At 37.3% G+C, this 16,359-nt stretch overlaps 3 protein-coding genes across 3 annotated transcripts; 2 read left to right on the forward strand and 1 right to left on the reverse strand.

The window, feature by feature from the left end:
- The first annotated feature begins 999 nt into the window (after positions 1-999).
- On the forward strand, positions 1,000-8,675 carry LOC111780164 (aspartic proteinase 39). Its single transcript, XM_087119507.1, has 10 exons — positions 1,000-1,376; positions 3,209-3,338; positions 3,447-3,694; positions 4,508-4,732; positions 5,908-6,070; positions 6,164-6,237; positions 7,098-7,188; positions 7,314-7,389; positions 7,481-7,552; positions 8,280-8,675. The coding sequence occupies exons 1-10, from the start codon at positions 1,165-1,167 to the stop codon at positions 8,423-8,425; spliced, it is 1,437 nt and encodes a 478-aa protein (XP_086975633.1). The 5' UTR covers positions 1,000-1,164; the 3' UTR covers positions 8,426-8,675.
- Positions 8,676-9,475: 800 nt separating this feature from the next.
- Positions 9,476-11,244, forward strand: LOC111780166 (thioredoxin F-type, chloroplastic). Its single transcript, XM_023660489.2, has 3 exons — positions 9,476-9,811; positions 10,644-10,743; positions 10,816-11,244. Exons 1-3 carry the CDS (start codon positions 9,504-9,506, stop codon positions 10,948-10,950), a joined length of 543 nt encoding a protein of 180 aa, XP_023516257.2. The 5' UTR covers positions 9,476-9,503; the 3' UTR covers positions 10,951-11,244.
- A 1,573-nt stretch (positions 11,245-12,817) lies between these two features.
- LOC111780167 (acyl carrier protein 2, mitochondrial) lies at positions 12,818-15,963 on the reverse strand. Its single transcript, XM_023660490.2, has 2 exons — positions 15,697-15,963; positions 12,818-13,260 (listed from the first exon to the last, which is right to left on the reverse strand). Exons 1-2 carry the CDS (start codon positions 15,907-15,909, stop codon positions 13,084-13,086), a joined length of 390 nt encoding a protein of 129 aa, XP_023516258.1. The 5' UTR covers positions 15,910-15,963; the 3' UTR covers positions 12,818-13,083.
- Positions 15,964-16,359: the final 396 nt, after the last annotated feature.

A 16,359-nucleotide genomic window follows, 5' to 3' on the forward strand; every position in this document is an offset into this window, starting at 1 on the left:
CTCCCCAACCAACATGAGACATCACAATCCACCTCTGTACCCAGCGTCCTCGCCAACACTCTTTCCTTCCTCCAATCGAGGTGGGACCGCCCCTAAATTCACCCCTCTTTGGGGTCCAACGTCCTTACTGGCACACCGTCCCGTGTCTACCCTATTCGGGAAACAACGAGAAAGCTGGCACATCGTTTGATGTCTACCCCTTACTGGCACAGCGTCCTTAAGAGGGCAATATCTGCTGTCGGTGGATCTGGACGGTTACAAATATACTTTTTAAAAAATATATAAAAATTAGGAAAAAAAAAAGATTGCCAATGGTCTAAATAAATAAGGAACAAGAATAAGAACGAAAATAGGTGGCATTCCCGTTCTTATCCCGCGGAATGAATATATTTTTTTAAAAAAAATATAAAAATAAGAAAAAAAATTACCAATCACAAAAAAAAAAAAAAAGAACGAGAATAAGAACCGAAATAGGTGGCATTCCCGTTCTTGTCTCGACCCTGTGTTCATGGCTCGTTAGGTAAACCCAAAAATCATATCGACACAAATTTGATAATTAAATGTCGTGAATTTGTTTAATGTTCGTCATATAAATAACAATTTTAAAATGATGTATTAAAAAAAAAAAAAAAAAAACGTTGAAAAATGGATGAATTTTTAAAATTTTCCCGACATTGATATGCATAAATTCCGTTTTCAAAGAGACTAGAAATGGATAAATTTGTCATATGAACTGTAGTCGTTCTTCCACTTCGATTTCTTCCATTTGTCAGCGAAGAATCATTTCAGAGTTTGGGGCATTCCATTCCTTATAGCCCTAAATTGAGATTGCGCAATTCCCATTAACCATTTTTGGAGCAATGGTGAGATGTAAAGTTCAATGGCGTCCAATGGAGGAAATCTCAGAGCCGAAGAATTCTTTGTGTGGGAGAAAGAGAGGCTTAAACCAACAATTTCTCTCTTCAAAAGCGACAGAGAGAGGGATCGAGAGAGGTAGGGAGAACCAACTGAAAACTCGATCGATTCTTTCTCGTTCTTCCTCTAAACTTGCTCTCTTTCTCTATTTCGTTTTCTTTTCTTTTCTTTTGCGCTGCCATTTGATTATCCATTGCTGTTATTGAAACCTGGTTTTGCTTCAAATCGTCGCGAAAAGTTGCCCTAATCATGGATCTTAGGCGAGAGGCTTTACTGGGTTTGTTTTTGTTCTCGTTTTGCTTATCTGTGTCCTGCAATTTGGTGTTTGATGTGCAGCATAAGTTTAAGGGTCGAGAGAGGTCGCTGAATGCCTTGAGGTCTCATGATCTTCGTCGCCATGGTAGGCTTCTCTCTGTCATTGATCTCCAACTGGGTGGCAATGGACACCCTGCAGAAACAGGGTTAGCTCTTTCTCTCATGATGTTCATATCATTAACGTATAGTTTGTGTGTTTTGGTCTCTGATTAGATGTTTTTGGTGTTGCATTTTGTTTGTCGGATGTGATGATCCTTTAGTCTCTGAGGTTTATATCTTGGTTTCAAATGGTTCTTGAGATGAATTTTTTAGCTGGCTTCCTCATTACATTAGAAATCTAGTGTAACGGTCTAAGCCCACGGCTGGTAGATATTGTCCTCTTTGAGCTTCCCCTTTTGGGCTTCTCCTCAAGGTTTTTAAAACGCGTATGTTAATGAGAGGTTTTCACAAAGAATGTTTCGTTCTCCTCCCCAACCGATGTGGGATCTCACAATCCCACCCCATTCGGGGCCCAACGTCCTCGCTGGATCTCGTACCCTTCTCCAATTGATGTGGGACCCCCCAATCCACCCCCCTTTGGGTCCTAACGTCGTTGCTGGGACACTGCCTCGTGTCCACCTCCCTTCGTGGTTCAGCCTCCTTGCTGGCACATCGCCCGGTGTTTGACTCTTATACCATTTGTAACGGCCAAACCCACCGCTAGTAGATATTGTCCTCTTTTGCCTTTCCCTTCGGGCTTCCTCTCAAGGTTTTTAAAACACGTTTGCTAGGGAGAGGTTTCCACATCTTTATAAAGAATGTTTCGTTCTCTTCCCCAACCGACGTGGGATCTCACAATCCACCCCCCTTCGGGGCCCAGCGTCCTCGCTGGATCTCGTACCCTTCTCCAATCGATGTGGGACCCTCCAATCCACCCTCCTTTGGGTCCTAGCATCGTTGATGGGACACTGCCTCGTGTCCACCCCCCTTCGTGGTTCAGCCTCCTTGCTGGCACATCGCTCGGTGTTTGGCTCTTATACCATTTGTAATGGCCAAACCCATCGCTAGCAGATATTATTCTCTTTGGGGTTTCCCTTCGGGCTTCCTCTCAAGGTTTTTAAAACACGTCTTCTAGGGAGAAGTTTCCATATCTTTATAAAGAATGTTTCATTCTCCTCCCCAACTGACGTGGGATCTCACAATCCACCCCCCTTCGGGGCCCAGCTTCCTCGCTGGGACTCATACCCTTCTCCAATCGATGTGGGACCCTCCAACCCATCCCCCTTTGGGGCCCAGCGTTCTTGCTGGCACACCGCCTCGTGTCCACCCCCCCCTTTGGGGACCAACCTCCTCGCCGGCACATCGCCCGGTGTTTGGCTCTGATACCATTTGTAACGGCCCAAACCCACTACTAGCAGATATTGTCCTCTTTGGGCTTCCCCTCAAGGTTTTTAAAACGCATATGCTAGGGAGAGGTTTCCACGTCCTTATAAAGAATGTTTCGTTCTCCTCCCCAACCGATTTGGGATCTCACATCTAGCCTATGGTTTAATGCATAAATTATGTTTTTCATTCTTGAAGCTTGGGTCAGGATGATACAGTCTAATGCTACACCACTCTTTTAATATTAATATGAACTTTTAAGAAACTAATGACTATGTTACCTAGGATGATACAATTGTCACATCATTTTTCCTTAAACTCATCAAAGGAAATTTGTTTTTGGCCACCATGAGTGTAACTCAGAGGTTAAGGCTTCGTTTAGGGTCAGAGGTTCAAATTCCACCCCATGTTCGTTACGAGTTAAAGTGTTAGTTCTCGAACCGAAAGGTCAGATAGAAGCCAAATCCAAACTTTGGGAACTACATGATAAAATGAAAAAGAAGTAGAGTATATGATAATTCTGAAAGAATTTACGTTTACCCCACCCCTTATCTTTTCCTGTTAATTCCTTTATGCAATTGGGATGTTAGATTGATTCTGTTTGTGATCCATAAAGGTTATACTTCGCCAAGATCGGCCTTGGAACGCCTCCAGTCGATTTCCACGTGCAAGTGGACACAGGGAGTGACATTTTATGGGTGAACTGTATGGGCTGCAGCAATTGTCCGAAGGAAAGTGATATTGGTGTATGATTCTTCAACATTGAAACTTTGTGTAAATTATTTAGATGTGATTGAATTTGTCAACCTCTTATGAATCATGATGAAAAATAACCATTGATTCTTCACTTACAGGTAGAGTTGCAACTGTATGATCCGAAGGGCTCGAGCACTGCAGGCTTGATTACTTGTGATAAACCATTTTGCTTGTCCATGCACAAAAGTGTGACCGAAGGTTGCAGGCCGGATATACCCTGCGAATATAAAATTATCTATGGGGATGGAAGTGCAACGTCTGGATATTTTGTGAAGGATCATGTTCAACTCCAAGGAGTAGTTGGAAAACATAAAACTACTGCAACTAATGGCAGTATAATATTTGGGTACTCCCTTTCCTTTTCCTTTGTGTGATCCTCTACTTTAATCACAAAAACAACCTGAACTGTCCACAATCTTACTTGAAAGTATCTTATATTTATGTAGATAAAGGTATAGTGATACCTGAACTGTATATCATGGGCTAGTACAATCACTACATTCTGCATTTTGTGTTATTCTTTGAGTAGATTTGAGCTTGAAACGAGAATAAAGCGATACCTGAAGAGTTTCGTCTTACTCCGAAAAATTCATTTATATGGTTGTTTTTTAAAGATCGTGCAATAGTTTAGCTATCGTCATGTTTCCACATTTCTTTATACAAATGCTTGCCGGACTCGAGATATATTATGTCTCTAGTTTCACTTGGACTTGGCTTTGTTTTTTTGTGCGGGGAGTTTCAAGATATGGTTTCTTATTTAATCCAATGCTTAAATGTACTTTTATTGTGAGATCCCACATCAATTGGAGAGGAGAACGAAACATTCTTTATAAGGGTGTGGAAACCTTTCCCTAGCAGACGCGTTTTAAAAACCTTGAGGGAAAGTCTGAAAGGGAAAAAGCCCAAAGAGGACAATATCTGCTAGCGGTGGGCTTGAATTTACATTTATTCTCTTTAATTGGTCACTTGTTGCTCATTAAATAACTTTGTGTGTGTGTGCGTGTGCGTGTGTCGGGTGGGGGTGCCCCTAAGTGTCGGGGGCAAAGCTCCGATCCCCGCTTATTAGGGAAAAAAAGTGCACTTTTCTTTTAAATCATAGAAGTTCAAATATCTAATGCTGCTTCTACTTCTTTATCTCAAGTTTACTTGTGTGGTTCAGGTGTGGAGCTAAACAATCTGGGGAGCTCGGCACATCATCCGAAGCACTCGATGGAATACTTGGTTTTGGACAGGCAAATTCATCTATGATTTCTCAGTTGGCTGCATCTGGGAAGGTGAAAAAGATTTTTGCACATTGCTTGGATAATGTAAACGGGGGTGGGATTTTTGCCATTGGAGACATGGTGGCGCCAAGAGTGAAAACCACACCAGTGGTACCTGATCAGTATGTGTATTGACTCCAAATCTTATTTGTTATAATCTTCATATCTTTTCAAACTGCTTACCTTACCTCATTATCAGCCATATTTTTGCCCTGTTCTTTGAACAGTCACTTTATAGAAGGAAGATGTTTTGTCTGAAGCACTTAATCTCGTATGAGTCGCTTTATTTTGTCACGCTACGTCTCCCCATTCCCCTTTTCCCCTTTTCCCATATGCCTGCTACATCATGCCATGCCAGCTAAAAATTTTCCGATAAGCATTTCATGTGTAATAACCCAAGTCCACCGCTAGCAGATGTTGTCTTCTTTAGGCTTTCCTTTCAAGGGCTTACCCTCAAGGTCTTAAAATGCGTCTACTAGGGAGAGGTTTCCACACCCTTATAAGGAATGCTTTTTTCTTCTCTCCAACCGATTTGGGATCTCACAATCCACCCCCCTTGAGGGCCCAACGTCCTCGCTGACATATCGTTCAGTGTTTGGTTATGATACCATTTGTAACAGCCCAAGCCCACTGCTAGCAGATATTATTCTCTTTAGGTTTTCCCTTCAAGGGCTTCCTCTCAAGGTTTTTTTAAAACGCGTCTACTGGGGAGAGGTTTCCACACCCTTATAAGAAATGCTTCGTTCTCCTCTCCAACCAATTTGGAATCTCACAATCCATCCCCCTTGAGGGCCCAACGTTCTCACTGGCACACCACCTGATGTTTGGCTCTAATACCATTTGTTAAAACCAAAGTCCACTGCTAGCAGATATTGTCTTCTTTAGGCTTTCCCTTCAAGGGCTTCCCCTCAAGGTCTTAAAACGCGTCTACTGGGGAGCGGTTTCCACACCCTTATAAGAAATGCTTCATTCCCCTCTCCAACCGATGTGAGATGTCACACCATGCCACTGTTAAGTTGGTGTTTTCTATTTCGAAGTTGAAGAATCCTAATCTTTCGAAATTTTCTCAACTCGTGAAGGTCTTATCAAGCTTGTTGTATGCTCTTCTACTTTACGCTTTTAACGTTTAGGGACTAAACTAAAGAGGTACAACCACCGAACTTGACGTTCTAAGTTTACATTAACAAAGTTTTTTCCCACTCTTCTAAGTTCGCTTCCATGTCAAGAATTTAGCGAGTTTTATATTCATCAAAAGGAAGTACTTACACACACACACACACATATATTTATATTTCAGGGCTCACTACAATGTTGTTCTGATTGGAGTTAAGGTAGGAAGCACCGCTCTTGATCTTCCTCTCGGACTATTTGAATTTTCATATAGAAGGGACGCAATAATTGACAGTGGCACAACACTTGCTTATCTTCCTGAGGACATTTTCCAGCCCTTAGTGAAGAAGGTATTAAGATAAAGTCTTGGCCCTTCTTTATGTAAGCTTTTTTGCAGCTAAACTATGTCTCATTTTCCTAAAAAGATATAACATATGCTGTAGATATTGGTTGCCCAACCCGATCTGAAACTACATACAGTTGATAAGGACTTTACTTGTTTTCACTTTGAGGAAAGGTTAGATGCTTACTCTTATCATTTGATCTTCGAAGCGTACATCATTCTTTGGCAGTTTCGGTTTGTTGATGTTTAAATATTATTCAGTGACAGTGTTGAGAAACATAATGACAGAATATGACTTGATGTATAGAGAATATTGTGTTGTATGAATGAATAGTTTTGGTATGTTTTTTATCTTTTTTGGACTGGAAATGTGAGATCTCACGTCGTTTGAAGAAGGGAATGAAACATTTATTAGGGTGTGGAAATCTCTCCCTAGCAGACGCGTTTTAAAACCGTGAGGCTGTTGACGATACGTAATGGGCTAAAACAGACAATATTTGTTAGTGGTGAGCTTTGGCTGTTACAAATGGTATCAGAGCTAAACACCGAGTGGAGTGCCAGTAGGACGTTTGGCCCCCATGGGAGGTGGATTGTGAGATCCCACATCGGTTAGAGAGGGGAATGAAACATTCATTATAAGGGTGAGAAATTTCTCCCTAGCAGATCGTGAGGTCGACTGCGATACGTAACAAGCCAAAGCGAACAATATCTGCTAACGATGAGCTTGAGCTGTTACTGAAAGATAAAAGGGTGGTGATTTTCATTACATCATTTGGAGGTTTGACAACTTTTTTTAGAACATGAAATATGAAGTCACCATTTTGTTCTTCAATTTCAACATTGTCAAACAAGTATTTGATTGAAATTTTTTGAGAGTTCGGGGATGAAATTTGACATGTATGCTTTATGGACCAAATGTTATATCTGGGAACCTCCTTTCAGTCTCTTGAAGTGAAAATGTTGTCATTCTTGATACCGTTCGACTGTTCTAACGAGACCTCGGTTTCTTTTCTCTTTTGTTTGTACTATTTCAGTGTGGACGAGGCATTTCCATCAGTGACATTTGATTTTGAGGAGTCCCTAAACTTGACTATTTATCCTCATGAATATCTCTTTCAGATTCGTGTAAGTAATGTGTTCAAAAACGTTATCAGTTACGAAGCTTCTATGTAACGCTTACCGATTGAAACCGAAAACTAAAAACAAAAACGTTATCAGTTACGAAGCTTCTATGTTTCCATGGTATGCAGGATGATATATGGTGCATTGGGTGGCAGAGTAGTGCGGGTAATTCCAAAAATGGAAAGGAAATCTTTCTCTTTGGAGGTATCATTTACTTATATTCATGTTTTAAAATCTAAGCTTTTTAGAACTTTTTAGCTTTAATTCATTCATTTTCATGGCTTTTGAATTGCAGACTTGGTTCTTCAAAACAGGCTGGTTTACTATAATCTTGAGAATCAGACCATTGGTTGGACTGACTTCAACTGTGAGCTTCTTTCTTTCAATCTCCTTTATTGCTTTAGTTCAATCGTTTTCTTATACGAACCAATCTAACTTAAACCCTAATAGAGTCATTTAAAGCATGAGTTACGGTCAATATTTTTCGACGCTATTGTAAAGAAGGCTCAAATTTGATGATCTTAACACATATGATTAGTAGTCAACACCCAAGAGTAGTTTGACTCTCGGCCAGTTTTTGGTTCATTTTCTGTTAGGGCACCATGAGAAGCTCTTTGCTCGTGTTTTAGGACAGTTTCGAAAAGCTACTTTCCTTTCTTAATATCATGATATTTCCATGGAAAACAATACTATGGGTTTTTTTGCTCGTGTTTTAGGGCTAGTTTTTTGTCAGTGTGAGAAAACGATAACTTTCGAACTCTAGAAAAAGAGAACGTGATTAGTAGTCCACACGTATGCTTTTTGCTCATGTTTTTAGGACAGTTCCGAAAAACTACTTTCCCTTCTTAATATCATAATATTTCCACAGGAAACAGTACTATAACTTTTTGCTCGGTTTTTCACTCGTGTTTTAGTGCTAGTTTCTTTTTCTTTTTATGTAACAACATACTTGGGGTGAGAGAACTTAAACTTTCGAACTCTAGGAAAAGAGAATATGTTTTAGCGGTTGAGCTATCGTTCATGTCGGCTTATCGACTTTTTTCAACCCCGAGTTAAAGTCAATCCTTATATTATATATCATTGGTAACTCACAGGTTCTAAAGGCATAAATTTGAAAGATGAGAAGTCCGGGAAAGTGTACACAGTGGGAGCCCACCGGCTGACTTCTGCTGCACCCATTGCACTGATTGGCAGCCTACTTCCATGGCTATTACCCTTCACCCTCCTTTTAATTCAATAGATTCTTTCCATTTTTTTTTATTATTTTTTTTTACCATAATTTAATTTAATTTTTCTTTTTTTTTTGCTCTCCCAAAGAAAAAAAAAAAAAAAAAAAAAAAAATCTCTTTTGGTTGTAAATTTTTTTTAATTCTATAATATTGAAATTCATTTATTAATTTTTTTTGGGTGATTTTAACGGCTAAATGACAGACATGTAGACAAACAGTGGAAGATAATGAATTACTAATTTTGTTGGTCGAGTAAATACTAATTCACGTTCATAGTTCAGTATGCTTGAAACTAACATTGATGCTAGTTTCGATGACGAGATTCATTCATTACTATAAATTTGATACTAGTTTCGACCATTCACTTGTTGACATCAATAAGAATCGTGTAAGTATTGATGTTGACTGTGTAGATATTAGGATACATCCAACTCGACAATCAGAACCGACCCAATTCGAATTATAAGGGTTGGTTGGGTTGACATTTCAAATATAGATATTAGGGTACATCCAACTCGACAATCGGAACCGACCCAATTCGAATTATAAGGGTTGGTTGGGTTGACATTTCGAATATAGATATTAGGGTAGGGTTGACATTTCGAGTTGTGTTGGGTTAATTTTTTTGAACTCGAATATATTCAAAATAAATATAAATTATTCAAATTTAAGAGAAAAAATATATATATTCAAATTTTAGGAGGAATATTCTTTTTTTTTTATCCTGTCCTCAAATAGCCCTTTGTTTCACATTTCGAAGCCAGGTTCTGAAGGGCATTAATGTACTTTCACACGTCCAAAAGAATGATGATTCATTCACGTACATTTACAATCCTACCCTTGAAACTTTCACTCAGTCTTCAACCAAAAAAGTGCATTTAAGTCTTTTCAGGTCCACCCATTCTCCACCACAATCCACAATTCTAAATGACCAAAACACCCCTAACACTTGCGGCAGCTCTCCCAAACCTTAAGGGTATATTCGTAATTCTGTTAACTCGTCCCTCTTGACGTCTTGTCCGGCAGCTTCAGTTCAGTTTCTCCTCCGCCATTCCTGAACCATTTTCGCAATCTCTCTCTCTCTCTTCCATGGCTTTGCGTATTTCTCTCTCTCCGCCGTCGATTAGATCCTCGCCGTCGCTGCCCTGCAGCGGAAGGCAGCCGACTGCCGCAGTTTCCGATGCGAAGAGCGGCTGCTTTAGTTCAAAGAGGTTGAGTGTCGCTAGTAGCAGGAGCATTGGTGTTTCCAGTGGAAATCGGTCCTTCAAGGTCAATTCCAGCTTGGAGACTGCTGGCGCTACTGTCGGCACGGTCACCGAGGTCAACAAAGACACGTTTTGGCCCATTGTCAATGCCGCTGGTGATAAAACTGTTGTGCTCGATATGTACACCCAATGGTTCGTGTTTCCGTGCATCCATATGTCTCCGCTTCTTAATTTTGTGATTTCTGTAGGTTACTGCATGAGATTGTTCAGGAATATGGCTCTGGATATGAATGTTATTATAATTGTAGGTCATTTCTGGTTTGCTACTTTCTTTTTACGGACTAGTCGAGCTAGGCGATGCGTAGAGTAGAGTATAGATCTCGTTGTTTATGAAATTGGAAAGAAACTTCGGTGCTAGTTAGTCGCCTGATTGTCAAATGATTCTGAAATGTATATGAGTTTTGATGTATATTATTTTGAATTCACATCTTGCACTGGACTAACTTAAGTTCAATAGCTGAAATTTCTGCGACAGTATTAGGAGAAATTGTTTGACGAGGCTGGAACAATGTGGCTGCCACATTGAATAATTTTTATTTTATATTAGATCATTGAGTAATTCTTGGACTGTGTCGTTTGAAATTGTTTGAACAGCTTGTTTGAAGAAGCATCATTGAACTCTGTGTTAAAGGATCTCTAACTTGTTTGAATAATATAGATTTAACCAACTTCATACCACGATTTGGATGCAGAGTAAACTTAATTCAAATCACATCTATATGTTATGACCTTTTGGATCTTTCTGATCTTTCCTTTAGCTTTAATTACACAATGCATGAACTTTTCGCTAATTTTCGGGCAGAATCTTCTCTTTGGCCTTGTTTTGATCTGCTATTTCAGACTCCTTGCGACATTGATCATTTGTGAAAACTGTATATTCATTAATTATTGTCTGTGTTTATGAACTTCCAAGCTTATGATCTTAATTGCCTTTCTTTTTTCATCTTTACATATTACACTAAAGGTGTGGACCATGCAAAGTGATGGCCCCAAAATTTCAAGAATTGTCCGAGAAATATCTCGACGTTGTCTTTCTAAAGCTCGACTGCAACCAAGACAATAAGGTTCGTTTCATGATCCGTACTTTCTTGCAAGAACACTTGAGTTCTGTCTCTCATGGTGATTTTACTTGGCAGCCATTAGCAAAGGAACTCGGGATAAAAGTCGTGCCAACCTTCAAAATTCTGAAGGACAAAAAGGTCGTTAAAGTAGTAACTGGGGCAAAATTTGATGATTTGGTTCTCGCCATTGATGCTGTAAGATCCAGCTGAAAGCTCTCTTCTCTTCTCTTCTTTAGAAATTCAAAGAATATAATGGAAGGAAGAGTATATCTACTCGATTAGATCAATGGTTTTGTGTACTGTTATGTTTTAAGGAAGAAGCAATTCAACAGCGTTCTTCTTCTTGCTAAGATAGTTGGAAATCATTCTGTATATAGATGTTTGGGACAGGAACATTTGAATATAGACAATGACAGTTCCTACATGATCCGAACATTATTTTTCTATGAACATTTGATGTTGGTTGATTTTGTAGTAATGTTCCAAAGTCTTTATGTTTGGTTTTGGGTTGGATTTTTTATGATCTTTTTTATTAGGTTTTAGTTAGAGATGGCACTTTTTTATTAAGCATTTTTTTTAGAGAATTACCAATTTTGAAAAATGTCTATGGTTGGGCGTAAGGTTTACACTTTATCTTGGTTCATGAACTTTTAAGTTTGTGCAACTATTAAAAGGTTTATTTTGGTATTAGACACAAATATACGTGTAGTTTCAACGGGATTTTTTTAGATTTTGCACTTGTGATACATGTTCCCGGATTTTTTTAGATTTTGCACTTGTGATACATGTTCCCGGATTTTTTTAGATTTTGCACTTGTGATACATCACTTGTGATACATGTTCCCGGATTTTTTTAGATTTTGCACTTGTGATACATGTTCCCTTTATTTCTCCAAGCAAAGCTTTTCGCATTGCAATAGCTATGGTATGATAAAGCGTCCATAAAGACGCTTACTGTCTGCTCTTGATTCAACAGACGCTTACTGTCTGCTCTTGATTCAACACATTTCCACTTTAGTGTCCGAGTTGATACTCTTATTTTCTCTTGAACCATAGTAATACTTTTGGATCAAATTATTGAATTATTTATTTATCTGGAAATTTCTCTTCAATGTTTATTTTTACATACGTCGTTTTTTCGGGGGCAGGAATACCATGTCGTAAGATTAACAATGACATCCATATTTGATTTTGGTCTAACAATTGGTTAGGAATATAATTTTGAGCATAGGGGTTACTAGTGAATGAAGATATAATGATTCGTTTGGAAAAAACTTGTCTACCGAAATACCATGCGTAAGATTAGCAATAATATTAATATTCGGTTTTGGTCTAACAATTGGTTAGGAATATACTTTTGAGTAGGGAAATTCGACTCGTATCATTTACGCCCTCTCTATTTCCCCATACCCGTAAAATTCTTCATGAGTGAAAATTTTCAGACTATTACGAATTTTTTCTTATTTTTCATTTTGTGTTGTAAAGTTCTCTTTTTTCCATACTTTTGGGAAATTTTGAGTCCTAAGAAGGATTCGAGTTTGATATTTGATTAAATCATCACAAGTCAAGTCAAGTTAAGATCATATCAGGTCAAATTACTTTTAAGAAAACTCAACCCAACCCGAGTTAAGTTAAGGTATAAATTGTTATCACCCTTTAAGCTCTCTTATAGGCTACCCTATTGAAAATGTTTGTGTTAATCCTTTTGGATTGGACTCATTTTGTGATTTCATTTAATCAATGAAACTCTAGTTTTCCTTTAAAAAAGAAATGTCCTCTTCTTAGAATGCCTAAACCACATCTAACAAAAACAACCAATCTACCAGAACAAATAAGTACTCATCGAACCCAAAAACGCCTTGGATATCCACGAATCATCGTAATAATAATAAGCTTAACAAATCGAACGGATTCATTCATCTCAGCACCTACTCAAACATGGAATTCTCCACGTTTTTGCAAAGTTAAAAAAACAAGGAGAGAATTTGGACGTATGACCTCTAGATCGAAGGCACGACTTACCTAGTTGGGTTATGTTCAACTAGTTCACAAGTTCGTGGAAAAGCTCATAAAATCATTATTGAAACATAAACTCAGTTGATTCATTAAACCCAATAACAGTCTGCATCAACTCATGCAGGTTTGGTATAGCCAATAACAGTCTGCCTCAACTCATGCAGCTTGAAGCTGGCTCAACCAAGTATCATTCTCTTCAATAAGAATTAGAATAACAAATGGAAAACCACCAACAAAATACAGAGAGACAAATAAGAGACATCTAACAGTATCTAATTTTATCATCGAAATAGGAGGAACCTGAGTGAAAGCATGTATGGCTTTCGTCTATTTTGCTTGAGGGTGAGAGGCAATAAAATCAACTGCAAGGTTGATAGCATTGATTTTGTCTGCTTCGTTGTCGGGAATTTCAAACCGGAACTCTTCTTCAAGAGCCATCACAACCTCCACAGTATCTAAGCTATCCAAGCCTAGATCATTTTGGAAATGGGCTGTTGGAGTAACCTGCCGGATAATTAATAATACCAATTATCAATCAGTGAAAGAAAGATGGCAAAAAAATGGATCGATCGCACGAGTTAAGATACCATAAAACTTCCATTCATTCACTGGGGGGTGTTGGTTCACCAAGGAGTCAAGGACCATGAAGATTAAAGGGAAAATTCAACAGGAGAGATCTTGTCTTAATAGGTAGTGAGGTCACTAACTAGTTATGTAAAAAAAAAAAAGCTTGTAAAAGATGGCAAAAAAATGGATCGATCGCACGAGTCAAGATACCATAAAACTTCCATTCATTCACTGGGGGGTGTTGGTTCACCAAGGAGTCAAGGACCATGAAGATTAAAGGGAAAATTCAACAGGAGAGATCTTGTCTTAATAGGTAGTGAGGTCACTAACTAGTTATGTAAAAAAAAAAAGCTTGTAAAAGATGGCAAAAAAATGGATCGATCGCACGAGTCAAGATACCATAAAACTTCCATTCATTCACTGGGGGGTGTTGGTTCACCAAGGAGTCAAGGACCATGAAGATTAAAGGGAAAATTCAACAGGAGAGATCTTGTCTTAATAGGTAGTGAGGTCACTTACTAGTTATGTAAAAAAAAAAAAAAGCTTGTAAAAGAGTCTCAATCTGAGCCTTCCCGAAACAAGAACAACATATTACAGTTCGATATTAGGAACAAAAGCATCCTTCAAAGAAATGGAATTAGGCAAAGGCAAGGGCCTATAGCTCTAATGTGACAACAGCTTAATATGATTTGCAGTCCCCCCCGCAAAGGCAAGGGCCTATCTCAAAAGAAACAGGCAAAACACTCTCTAAGGTGACAATGGCACACTTAAATACATAAACCAATATTTAAAATTACATAGGAAGAAGAACACTTATCCATAGAATATCTAAGCTTTAGACACTATTTATTGAATCAAAATGTAAATTTAAAGTTACAAATTAAAAGAAAATCTGAAAAGAACCAAAAAAAAAAAAAAAAAAAAAAAAAAAAAAAAATCAATTTTGAAAAAGCAAATTAGAGTGATGAGTTTTATAATAACATAAGAACATTAGTAATCTTAAGAGATGCCAAAAACATGAGTTCGAGCAAAAGATGGAACAAATTAAGGGGGAAAGACAAATCAATTTTGAAAAAACAAATTAGAGTGATGAGTTTTATAATAACATAAGAACATTAGTAATCTTACGAGATACCAAAAGCATGAGTTTGAGCAAAAGATGGAACAAATTAAGGGGGAAAAACAAATCAATTTTGAAAAAACAAATTAGAGTGATGAGTTTTATAATAACATAAGAACATTAGTAATCTTAAGAGATGCCAAAAGCATGAGTTCGAGCAAAAGATGGAACAAATTAAGGGGGAAAAACATAGTGAGTGTACATTTCAGTCTAGAAAAGTAGAGGGGGAAAATTCAATAGGAGGAAAAACCTTTTCTGATCTATAAAAGAGAGGCCAATAACTAGAAAAGTATATAATAGAGGACACAAATTGTATATACTGAAAGTATGATCCAAATAATTGCTATACTGTTTGGTCCCCAAGAATGCAATTGTGGAATGATTTTTTTTCCTAGTACCTGGAAGTAGAAGATGTTTTTTGAAGGATTCAAGAAGATTTCTATTGAATTATGTATCCTATCCTAAACTTTTTCTTAGTACATTAATAAAACATAGATATACGATACATTTCTAATTCGCTACCGATCAAATTTGCAAATACATCACTCTCTCTCCAAATTGGTGTCCACTTTGCAAGAAAGCAAACGAATCACAAAGTCACTTGTTTATGCAATGCACATACACTCAAAATTTCTGGACAACGATTCTTAATATATTCGGATGACATCTCACATTTCCTAGGGAGGTAAAGGATTTTTTGGATACGGCCTTAACGTACGACCACCCTTTCAAGAACGCAAAAGCCCTATTATGGAAAAACCTCATCATGGCTTTCTTTTGGAATCTGTGAAAAGAAAGAAATCAGAGAATATTTGCAGAAACGACACAGACCTACACAAAACTTTTCGACAATGTTGTTTACCAAGCTATATCTTGGTGTGAACTGTCTAATATTTTTACTTCCTATAGTTATACCTCCCTCATTGCAAATTGGGAAGGTCTTTTGTAAACATCATGGATTATACATCCATCTTGTAAATTTCACTCATCAATGAAATTATCTCTTATCAAAAAAAAAAAAAAAAAAAAAAAAAAAAATGCAAATACAATAAAATCACAAAATGTAACCACTATGTTTTCACATCTTGTCTTAATATTTCCAGCCAAATCAACCCTAAATTTCTTAGCTAATAACATAATTGGAACCACTGCAAACACAAAACCAAGCTCGCAGAAACTCAATAAATTATTTAATTTGCAATCAGACACAATAAATTAGAGAAATCCTAAAAGGAATAGAACATTTCTCGTACCTTAGAAGGATCGACTTTCTGAAACTTCTTGACAACGGAAATGACGCGGTCGGTGACTTCTGATTTGTCGAGAAAAGAACCCCTAACCTCCTCGGAAAAGAGACGGCGTCGAATCGCATTGAAAGGGTTGACGTAGAAAATGGGGCTGTTGGTTTTAGGCAGGGCCTGAACATGAACCCTAAGATGCTTCAGCAGAGAGTTTCTGGCCGCCATGGGAAGTGAAAGAAATGAACTTTCCAGAGTTCTGAGAAATGGATGCTCGTTGGAAAAAAAAAAACCTATTTGTATTTGGGAATTAAAAAAAAAAAAAAAAAAAAAAAAAAAAAAAAAAAAACCTTGAATAGAAAATTAAAATACATTCATCTTTTTAAACATTATATATATTTTTAAATTTCAATATTATAAAAAAATTAAAATATTTAAAAAATAATTTATAATAAAAATTATAAACTTTCAAAAAATAAAATATATCATTTTGAATTTCACTAATATTTTATTTTTTTAAATATTAAAAAAATACATTTATCATTAATTTATAATAAAAATTATAAACTTTAAATATTGGTATTAAAATTAATATATATACTTTTAAATTTAAATATTTAGACAAAATTAAAATATTTAAAAAATAATTTATAATAGAAATTATAAACTTTCAAAAAT

This window comes from Cucurbita pepo, chromosome 18 (genome assembly GCF_057944985.1).
Source record: "Cucurbita pepo subsp. pepo isolate OVF chromosome 18, ASM5794498v1, whole genome shotgun sequence".
In the NCBI taxonomy this organism is placed as follows: Eukaryota; Viridiplantae; Streptophyta; class Magnoliopsida; order Cucurbitales; family Cucurbitaceae; genus Cucurbita; species Cucurbita pepo.

Excerpts from the sequence above, each read along its gene's own strand:
- LOC111780167 (XM_023660490.2), bottom strand. The coding sequence starts at position 15,909 with ATGGCGGCCAGAAACTCTCTGCTGAAGCATCTTAGGGTTCATGTTCAG. Across the intron at positions 13,261-15,696 it reads AGAAAGTCGATCCTTCTAAG|GTTACTCCAACAGCCCATTT; the intron begins GTACGAGAAATG and ends ATTATCCGGCAG.
- LOC111780166 (XM_023660489.2), top strand. The coding sequence starts at position 9,504 with ATGGCTTTGCGTATTTCTCTCTCTCCGCCGTCGATTAGATCCTCGCCG. Across the intron at positions 9,812-10,643 it reads CTCGATATGTACACCCAATG|GTGTGGACCATGCAAAGTGA; the intron begins GTTCGTGTTTCC and ends ATTACACTAAAG. Across the intron at positions 10,744-10,815 it reads ACTGCAACCAAGACAATAAG|CCATTAGCAAAGGAACTCGG; the intron begins GTTCGTTTCATG and ends TTTACTTGGCAG.
- LOC111780164 (XM_087119507.1), top strand. The coding sequence starts at position 1,165 with ATGGATCTTAGGCGAGAGGCTTTACTGGGTTTGTTTTTGTTCTCGTTT. Across the intron at positions 3,339-3,446 it reads CGAAGGAAAGTGATATTGGT|GTAGAGTTGCAACTGTATGA; the intron begins GTATGATTCTTC and ends CTTCACTTACAG. Across the intron at positions 6,238-7,097 it reads TGTTTTCACTTTGAGGAAAG|TGTGGACGAGGCATTTCCAT; the intron begins GTTAGATGCTTA and ends GTACTATTTCAG.